The 10,844-nt window shown below is 48.0% G+C and overlaps 1 protein-coding gene across 1 annotated transcript; it reads left to right on the top strand.

The window, feature by feature from the left end:
• The first annotated feature begins 1,698 nt into the window (after positions 1-1,698).
• Positions 1,699-4,634, top strand: LOC117850313 (elongation factor 1-alpha). The gene is made up of 3 exons (XM_034732141.2): positions 1,699-1,858; positions 2,433-2,917; positions 3,511-4,634. The coding sequence occupies exons 2-3, from the start codon at positions 2,456-2,458 to the stop codon at positions 4,390-4,392; spliced, it is 1,344 nt and encodes a 447-aa protein (XP_034588032.1). The 5' UTR covers positions 1,699-1,858; positions 2,433-2,455; the 3' UTR covers positions 4,393-4,634.
• The last annotated feature ends 6,210 nt before the right edge of the window (positions 4,635-10,844 follow it).

Here is a 10,844-nt window from a genome sequence, read left to right as displayed (position 1 = left end):
TTCCTCTTCGTCGCTTCTCATGATCTTTGGCTGGCGCATTTAGTCAAACATGTGGGCGAGATGAGCTTCGGCGGATACGCGGTTCAGCAGCCTCGCCGTCATCTTCATCTCACGGTGCTCCAGGTCATCCATACGCAGGCATGTTCGTGTCCACGACCAGCTCCTCCCAGCGAGGGAGCTGGAGCGTGCGAGGGTTTCTTTGCCTCCGGTGAGCCCCTCCCATGCGGCGGGCTGCAGGAACGGGGAGGGAGCAGGAGCAGGAACGGGATTTGGTGTTTGAGATTGGAACGATTTTCAAAGAAATCGAACTGAATCGAGGTAGGAGATGCACAATCAGCATGACGTGTCACCGCTATGCGGTGAACAACTTAAAAATTTACGGAACTAGAAGTGCACTTTGGAGTTGATGTACCACAGTTGTGGACCATTGATGCATTTTAATCTTTAAAAAAAGAGAATTTTTTAGAGTGCTTAAAAAATAAGAGCCGTACATCCAGCGAAATCGAATGGTGGAAACAAAGAAAATACCATGAAATATCTAAAGAGAAATACCAAGAGGTATCAATTTGGTAGGACCAAGAATCAAAAATAGTGAGAAATTACTATGATATCCTTTTAATTATGTTTAAATCTATTTAATTTTTTTTAATGCAAAGCATCGTAACAAAGCTCAAAAAGAAAAAAAGAACAGCTGTTGGAACAGTTTTTTTCAGCACTCACGGCGCAGTAGCCATGGCAGCACAGGCGTACGGTGCTCACCACCAGAAAAGCTCTGCTGTTACGCTGTAGTATAGCACAGGAGGCAGTGTTCGAAATCTGAACGGCCTAAATAGCCGTTTAAACGGCGTCTAAACAATGGACGAAGGCCAAGTATTTAGTTTAGACTATAAACGGTTCATTAAACAGAAATGAGTTTAAACGGTTAAAAAAACAGAATTAAACACGCTAAACGGCCTAAACAGAATGAAATTAAATGCCATTATACAGGCTAAATAGCTATTTAATACACTGTTCAGGTGAACTTCAATTCTTACTTCCATAAAAATATATACTTAAGTTTTTTCATAGATAAATATGAATACATGCACTTAGTATTTTATATGCATAAATATATATACTTTCTAGATTAGAATACTTACTATTTTATGAGCATGATTATGTATAATTTAGTGATAAAGTGCAAAACTAATTAGACCGCTCAATTCCATTTAAACACTGTATAAACCATCTCAACATTGAAACACTGTATAAACCATCTCAACACTAAAGTGACCGTTTAGCGTTTAGGATAATAGTACGCTGATTCCAGCAGCTTTTATATATAGAGGTATTATATATAGAGGTATTGATGCTGGAGCATGAGAATATAAATCATAGCGAGGTGCGAGTAAACAAGTTACCAAGCTCACCAATCCATTAGGAGGGGCACGATCAATATAGAACAGTTAGTGTAAAAGTTATAATTGAACTTCAGAATAAGTTTGGAGTGTACAATCAACACTTTGGGTACCACCAAACCATAGTCGGATTTCTGAGAAGCCACGGACGCTCACAATCTCATCGCGTTTTTTGACCAAAAAAAACTACACATATTATTTCCAAAAGAAATTCCAGCGATAATACGCCGTGTTTGCTCATTTTTGGCCCATCGGATGACTTTCTGGCCCAAATAGCCCATTCGTGGTGCCCTATCGCACTTCCTTAAGTTAAAACCTAGCTCCATCCCGTCGGACCGCAAATACCCCAGACGCAGTCAGCCGCCGCAGACCGGGAGTGCACGAGCGGCGAGTCGCCGACGCGCCGTCACCTGCGCCTCCGCCTCCTCATCCTCCCGACGCCCCCTCCTTCGCTTCCTCAGGTGCCGTTTCTTCTGCGTTACTCGATCTGTGCTCCTCGATGCTGTCTCCACGGGATCGATGTTGTCCAGGGTTGCCTCCTCGGGCCAATAGCGATTTGGCAGTCCGGTAGTGATTGCGTTGTGGATTTGGCAGTCCGGTAGTGATTGGGTTGTCGATTTGGCTGCCCGGTAGTGATTGGGTTGTCGATTTGGCAGTCTGGTAGTGTTTGGGTTGTTGATACTCGCATCTCCGATTCCGTAGGGTTTGTGGGTTTCGTGTGTTCGCTTGATTCGAGGATTTGATTTTTATGGATGGATTCATCTGGATCTGGATAATTAATTAGAAACTGTAGGTTGATTTGTTAGTTGTACTTGTGGATCGGATGTTTAGATGTAGCTACTGTAATTCCGTTATTTTTGAGAGGCTGCTGCTATGTATCGGGCTGTATAGTTTATGTTTATTTAGTCGCAACGTCCTTTTTTGATCTAGTTTCAGATCAGGTCTGTAAAATTGTTTTGTTACTGTCTTGTAAAAGTGTTTATATTAGTGGCTTCCAAATTCTGTGCTAATACTTGCTCGTTTGCTCTCATGCAGCGGTTTAAGCTTCACCTGCAGCCATGGGTAAGGAGAAGTCCCACATCAACATCGTGGTCATTGGCCATGTCGACTCTGGCAAGTCAACCACCACAGGCCACCTGATCTACAAGCTTGGAGGTATCGACAAGCGTGTGATCGAGAGGTTCGAGAAGGAGGCCGCTGAGATGAACAAGAGGTCCTTCAAGTACGCGTGGGTGCTTGACAAGCTCAAGGCTGAGCGTGAGAGGGGTATCACCATTGATATTGCCCTGTGGAAGTTCGAGACCACCAAGTACTACTGCACAGTCATTGATGCCCCTGGACACCGTGACTTCATCAAGAACATGATCACTGGTACCTCCCAGGCTGACTGTGCTGTCCTCATCATTGACTCCACCACTGGTGGTTTTGAGGCTGGTATCTCCAAGGATGGCCAGACCCGTGAGCATGCTCTCCTTGCTTTCACTCTTGGAGTGAAACAGATGATTTGCTGCTGCAACAAGGTATAATTCCAGAAATCCCTATCTCATTATGGTTCATGATCTGAAATGCCCTTAATTACACATGCCAGTAGTCCATTTTTATTCATTTGCACTAAATTGTACTCCTTCCGTTCCAAAAGCATTGCTAGTGATGGGGTATGCAAGTTTGGTATTGAATTTGTCAGTGCATTAAGTGCCTATTTTTGAACCAGCTGTTTCCTACATATTTATGTTTGATAGTAGCAGTTCACCTTCATTGAATTGCATTTTCTGATATATGTGCAGAAATGTTTTTTCTGTAATTTTGTTTTAAGTTTCTCTCTCAACTGCTTTGAGTAGTTTTATGAAGTTTGAAATGTAGCATACAGAATGAGAACACAAGTTGTGTTATTTAACCATCTTCCTATGATTGGTATTGTTAATTAATGTGCTTTGTTAGTATTTAGTAATAATGTGCTTTGTTAGAATTTAGCTACAACTTTATTCCCTAAACTAGTGCCGTGTGCCATTTAACATTAATTGATACTGTTCTTGTGTATATACAGTTTGTCTGCTGTTCATGCGATCTCTTCAGTTAAGCTAATAATGATGTTTTATTGATAATCTGTTCGTAGATGGACGCCACCACTCCCAAGTACTCCAAGGCCCGTTATGATGAGATTGTTAAGGAAGTCTCCTCCTACCTGAAGAAGGTGGGTTACAACCCTGACAAGATTGCCTTCGTCCCCATCTCCGGTTTCGAGGGTGACAACATGATTGAGAGGTCCACCAACCTTGACTGGTACAAGGGCCCAACCCTGCTCGAGGCTCTTGACCAGATCAACGAGCCCAAGAGGCCTTCGGACAAGCCCCTGCGTCTCCCCCTTCAGGATGTGTACAAGATTGGTGGTATTGGAACCGTCCCTGTTGGCCGTGTTGAGACCGGTATCATCAAGCCTGGTATGGTTGTCACCTTTGGTCCAACTGGCCTGACTACTGAGGTGAAGTCTGTTGAGATGCACCACGAGGCTCTCCAGGAGGCCCTTCCTGGTGACAACGTTGGCTTCAACGTGAAGAACGTTGCTGTCAAGGATCTCAAGCGTGGGTTCGTGGCCTCCAACTCCAAGGATGACCCTGCCAAGGAGGCTGCCAGCTTCACCTCCCAGGTCATCATCATGAACCACCCTGGGCAGATCGGCAACGGCTACGCCCCAGTGCTGGACTGCCACACCTCCCACATAGCTGTCAAGTTTGCTGAGCTCATTACCAAGATCGACAGGCGATCCGGTAAGGAGCTTGAGAAGGAGCCCAAGTTCCTGAAGAACGGTGATGCTGGTATGGTGAAGATGATTCCCACGAAGCCCATGGTGGTGGAGACCTTCTCTGAGTACCCTCCTCTTGGTCGCTTCGCTGTCCGTGACATGAGACAGACAGTTGCTGTGGGAGTCATCAAGAGCGTGGAGAAGAAGGACCCGACCGGCGCCAAGGTTACCAAGGCTGCCGCCAAGAAGAAATGATGCGCCTGGTGGTTAATCCTGTGTCTGCTTTTGCGATACCTAGATAACTTTCACTATCACATATTAGTTTTGTCCCCGGTCATTGCTGTTGTCTCGTGATATCTCTGCTGGCAATGTGCCCTCGGTCTGTTACTCGGTTGTGACGTTTACATGCAGTTTTAATATTCGGACTCGGCGATACCTGAGATTGATGTGTCTGTTGGCAATTGTTCAATGCAAGCGCTTGGGTGTCATTAAGTTTCCTCTTTGTCCCATCTGCTGATTGAATTTGCTTGGTAATTTGTTCAGAGGTTCAAATCCATGTATATCTGATTGTCCTCCTTTAATAAATGCTGCCCTAGTTTGTTATTGGCATGGTCGTCTGCACTGTTCAATTAAGGTCCTGTTTGGGAGGAAGGTGCTAAAATTTAGTCCTGAACTAAATTTTAGTCCTCTCAAAAAGAGCGCTAAACTTAGCCTTTGGGGGTTTTAGCCTTGGGGGTGTTTGGGAGGGAGGCTAAAGTTTAGCACCTGCTGTGCCAAATGACCCTTTTACCCCTGTATAGCTGCCCCTTCGGATCGCCACCCGCTCCTTCTCAGCCCCTTCGTCGCCAGCCAGTGCCGCACGGCAGCGAGCAGCAGCACGGCGGACAGGTATTCCCCGGATTCCGGCCCTGTTCGCCAACGATGCGCCCCCTCCTCCGCCGGCTAGCCCGCCCCCGCCGTCAAGCGGCTGCAGCATCGGCATAGTGGGCATCAGCGCCGCGCCCGCCGACGTGGTGGCCACGGAGGGCGCGGCCGTCGCCGACGGGCGATGCCGCCAGAGGGCGCGCGCCCGCATGGTCCTGCTCAGCCGGCGGCAACAGCTCCGTCGACACCGTGGACCCGTTTAGCCTCCACCACGGGTCTCCCCCCGCGCCTCCTACTCCTACTCCGCCTGCTCCCCCTACCGCGGCGCGCCCGCCGGACGGCCCGGCCCCGGGCGCGCTGCTCGGCAGGCTGATGTGCAGCGATAGGTCCGGCGACGCCGCAGTGGCCAGCGAGGCGAGGCCGCATGGGCGGGCGGGGCCGGCGCGAGGGCCGGCGAGGCGAGGCCGCGGGGGTGGGCAGCGACGGCGGGGCCGGCCGGAGACGGAGGCGGCGGCGGCAAGGCGGAGGCGGAGGCGGCGGCCGGACGGAGAAGGATGGCGGCGAGGCGGAGGCGGCCCGGCGAGTTGGAGGCGGCGGTTCGGGCGAAGGAGGCGAGGAGAGAGAGAGACTGAGGGGAGGAGAGAGAGGGGAGGGGGGTAGGGGGAAAGTGGTCCGGGGGACCACTTTTTAGTCCATTTAGTCCATTTTAGCTACCCCAAGTGACTAAAGGATTAGTGGGGGTTAAAATTTAGTCCACCAGTTTTAGCTCACCTGTTTGGGAGCACAAGTGACTAAAATGGACTAAAGTGAGGGTGCTAAAGTTTAGCACCCCTATCCCAAACACCCTCTAAGCATTTGCTATTGCGGCAAGCAGTGTATGTACCCGAAATCTGTCGCAGCCACTGAAGTTGTCATCTAATTCATTGGTTAAGTAGATGTTGAAGTATTATTGGCAGTTGTGTGGCTATTACGTTTCGAATTTCAGCGCTCATTTTGATTTGTACGAGTAAAATATTGCAGTGTATCAGTGTGTGAGTGTTTGACCCCAGCGTTGTCCTTGTCCAGGGGCTACTAGCTAGTTAACGCTTTGTAACACTTTGTATATGACCCTGTTTGGGAGGAGGGTGCTAAAATTTAGTCCTGAACTAAATTTTAGCCCTCTCAAAAAGAGTGCTAAACTTTAGCCTTTGGGGGTGTTTGGGAGGGGTGCTAAAGTTTAGCACATGCTATGCCAAATGACCCTTTTACCCCTGCATAGTTGCCCCTCCAGGACGCCGGCCAGTGCCGCGACGGCGGCGAGGTGATGCACGGCGTGGAGTACACGGAGGCGACCATATACTCGGACGGTGCCGCGGCGGCAGCTGCCCTCGGGCCGTAGTACTCGAGCGGCAGCGGCGGCGAAGGCTCCCCGCGCCCGGGGCTGGAGGATGTACGGCCATGGCCTTCATCAAGACCCTGAACCCTCTCATACGCAGGAGCACCACCTGTTCCTCTCGTCGCACCATGGATGCTCTCGCAGTCCGCGACGCCGCTAACGGCCGCGGCTGCCGCCCTTCGCGCCAAGCTCCGCAGGGCCCAGGCCCTCGCCGGCGGCCGCGCGCAGGCCATCGCCGAAGCCGTGCGGTGGGACTACAGGCGGATCTCCGAGGGTGGGGCGGAGGCCGCGGGGGCGGGCGGGGCCGGCCGGAGGTGGCGGCAGCGGTGGCGGCGAGGCAGAGGCGGCGGGCGGCGGCGGGGCGGAGGCGGCGGCGAGGCGGAGGCGGCGGGTGAGGCGTGTAGGGATACGAGGTAGGCTACACTAGCGCAAAATAAAATTTTCTACCGCGTAAACCAGGAAAGCTGCCATATAAGGATCACGAGATTACCACTCGACGCGCTACTGGTGCGGAAGATGTAGATTCGCGTCGATGCAGCGAAGTGGATCAGCGTAGTCGTACGTAGTCGATCACGTCGACGTCCAGTAGCTCCTCAGCAGCTCGTCCACGTGCAGCAAGATCTCCCTCGTGCCGCGGCTCGTCGTCGGCTCGTCGACGGCTCGTCGTGGCTCGTCGGCGGCTCGTCCAAGTGCTGCAGGCGCAACACCTCCAAGGTATCCACACATGCAGGGAGGAAGCGTCGCAAGCCGGACTGCTAGATCCATGAGTTGCAAAAGGCGAGGGCGTGGAAGGCGCAGCAGATGTGTTTCGCCAAAAAGGTGTAAACCCTAGGGCGCCCCCACCCCTCTATTTATAGAGGTTCCTAACGGGCCTCTGGGTTCGAGACCCATTAGTACTTCTAAACCTAATCCAACTCCTATACGCACACGAAGATCATATCAGACGAACCATCACAACATAATATACATGCTATTCCCTTTGCCTCACGATATTTGGTCTAGCTTCAAGCCGACCGCTCTTTCTCGATCCTGTGATTCGGAATCCCTTTGTAGGTTAACTCTTAACCGTACGTAGTATGGCCATACATTTTCAGATCCGATCACTCGAGGGGCCTAGAGATATCACTCTCAATCAGAGAGGGGCAAATCCCATCTTGATTGACCATGTCTCATAGCATCCTTCTTGACAAACCCGAAAGCTATCTTTATAACTACCCTGTTATGGCGTAGTGTTTGATAGCCCCTAAGTAGGTCGATCCACATCTTGAATACATGCGACAATCTCAGGTCTAAGGACAAAGCGTATATGTTGTTTAAAGAGAGAACTACTTCTCGTGTTGGGTCAGTCCTAGCACATGTCTCCACATGTGCCCACATTATTAGTTCAGCATCTCCATGTCAATGACTTGTGAAACATAGTCATCAACTAATACATGTGCTAGTCTAATATTCATGTGTGTCCTCTCATGAACTCCGACTAGGGACAACTTTAGAATAACCATACAAGTAAAGAGTTTCACACACAATTCACATAATTGCAAATCAATTCAAGTAGCCTTTAATGGATATTCAAGGAACACAATATAAATCATGGATACAAATGGAATATCATCATCTCTATGATTGCCTCTAGGGCATACTCCAACAGTCTTCCACTTGCACTAGAGTCAATCTAGAAGGTACCTAATACCCATAGCTCTTACATGCGCATCATGCTTAGCCTGCGGGAGTGGTTTTGTCAACGGATCAGAAATGTTCAGATCCGTGTGTATTTTGCATATCTTGATCTCATCCCGGTTAACGAAGTCTCGAATGAGATGAAATCGCCGCATTACGTGTTTGTTCTTCTGGTGGTTCCTTGGCTCCTTTGCTTGCGCAATTGCCCCATTGTTATCACAGTAGAGATTCAATGGGCTGGACGCATTCGGGAACACACCAAGCTCAATGAGGCAATTCCTTATCCAAACACCCTCCTTCGCGGCTTCCGAAGCCGCGATGTACTCGGCTTCTGTCGTAGAATCGGCCACCGTCTCCTGCTTGGAACTCTTCCAACTAACAGCACCACCATTTAGCGTGAACACAAATCCTAATTGTGACTTTGAATCATCTCTGTCGGTTTGGAAACTAGCATCGGTGTAACCTGTTACAACGAGCTCCTCCTTACCTCCATAGACGAGGAACATATCTTTAGTCCTTCTCAAGTACTTAAGAATATTTTTCACCGCTATCCAGTGACTCTCACTTGGATCAAACTGGTGTCTGCTTGTCATACTTAGCGCATATGAAACATCTGGGCGAGTACTTATCATTGCATACATGATAGATCCAATAGCCGAGGCATATGGCACTCTACTCATGCGATCCCGCTCATCAGCAATCGAAGGACACTGAGTCTTGCTGAGATGTATGCCATGTGACATAGGCAAGAACCCTTTCTTTGCCTTTTCCATGCTGAACCGCTTCAACACTTTGTCAATGTAAGTATCTTGGCTTAATCCTATAAGCCTTCTCGATCTATCTCTATAGATCTTAATGCCCAGAATATATGCCGCTTCCCCTAAGTCCTTCATCGAAAAACTATTTTTCAGTGAAGTCTTTACGGACTCAAGCATAGGAATGTTATTTCCAATCAGCAATATATCATCCACATATAAGATTAGAAATACTACAGAGCTCCCACTAACCTTCTTGTAAACACAAGACTCTTCTTCGTTCTTGGTGAAGTCAAACCCTTTGACCACTTCATCAAAACGAATGTTCCAACTCCTAGATGCTTGCTTCAATTCATAAATGGATCTTTGAAGTTTGCATACCTTTCTAGCATTTTTCGGATCGACAAAACCCTCAGGCTGTATCATATACACGTCCTCAGCTAGGTTTCCATTCAGGAAAGCTTTCTTGACATCCATCTCCCATATCTCATAATCGAAATATGCAGCTATAGCTAGAATAATCCGAATGGACTTAAGCATCACTACGGGCGAGAAAGTCTTGTCGTAGTCAACTCCTTGAACTTGTCGAAAACCTTTTGCGACAAGTCGTGCTTTATAGATGTGAACATTTCCATCCATGTCCTTTTTCTTCTTATAGATCCATTTGCACTCTATGGCTTTAACACCATCAGATGGGTCAACCAAGTTCCAAACTTGATTGTCTCCCATGGACTCTATTTCGGATTGCATGGCACTCTGCCATTTTTCAGAGTCTGGGTCCATCATTGCTTCTGCATATGTCGCAGGCTTATCATTGTCCAACAATAATATTTCCCGCATTTCGCGGAGCCTTGCCGACCTTCGTGGTTGTGGCGGTGCTTCTCTTGCCATGGGTATCTCAACTTGTTCTGCTATGTTAGCATCACTCATTGATTCTTGCCCGATTGGCTCATCTTGAACTTCTTCAAGATGCTATGTCTTTCCACTCTTTTCTCCTTTGAGAAACTATTTCTCTAGGAAAACCCCGTTTCGAGCGACAAACACTTTGCCCTCTGACCGGTTGTAGAAATAATATCCCAAAGTTTCCTTTGGATATCTCATGAAAATGCACTTATCCGACTTGGGTGTGATCTTGTCCGACTGAAGTCGCTTGACAAACACTTCACATCCCCAAATCTTTAGAAAAGACAAACTGGGAACCTTTCCAGTCCACATCTCATATGGTGTCTTAACTACGGATTTAGATGGTACCCTATTAAGTGTGAAAGCTGCTATTTCTAGAGCGTATCCCCAAAATAACAACGGTAGGTCCGACTGGCTCATCATTGATCGAACCATGTCTAACAAAGTTCGATTACGTCGCTCGGATACACCATTTCTCTGAGGTGTTCCAGGCGGCGTAAGTTGTGGAACAATTTCGCAACTCTTTAGATGATTGCTAAACTCGTGGCTCAAATACTCGCCTCCACGATCAGATCGTAAGGCCTTAATTTTCTTGTCACCCTGATTTTCAACTTCATTATGAAATTCCTTGAACTTTTCAAAGGTTTCAGACTTGTGCCTCATCAAGTAGACATAGCCATATCTACTAAAATCATCAGTGAAAGTTATGAAGTATTGGAATCCTCCTCTAGCCGTCGTGCTCATTGGTCCGCATACATCACTATGTACGAGTTCCAACAAGTCTACTGCTCTTTCAGGAAATCCTGTGAAAGGCGTCTTGGTCATCTTGCCTAGCAAGCCTCACATGTCTCGTATGATTGAAAAATCAAACGAAGTTAGAAGTCCATCAGAATGGAGCTTCTTCATGCGTTTTTCACTTATATGACCCAAACGACAATGCCACAAGTAGGTAGGACTCAAATCATTAGGCCGAGGCCTTTTAGCACTTACGTTACAGACAGGTGAACCATCAAGATGTAAAACAAATAATCCATTCACAATGGGTGCAAAAGCCATAAACATATCATTCTTAGAGATCATACAACCGTTGTTTTCACTCGCAAATGAATAACCATCGTTCATCAAGCATGAAG

The sequence above is a fragment of the Setaria viridis genome, chromosome 3, assembly GCF_005286985.2.
Source record: "Setaria viridis chromosome 3, Setaria_viridis_v4.0, whole genome shotgun sequence".
NCBI classification, from domain to species: Eukaryota; Viridiplantae; Streptophyta; class Magnoliopsida; order Poales; family Poaceae; genus Setaria; species Setaria viridis.
The sequence above is the reverse complement of the archived record's forward strand: the minus strand, read 5'-3'. Positions and strand labels throughout refer to the sequence as shown.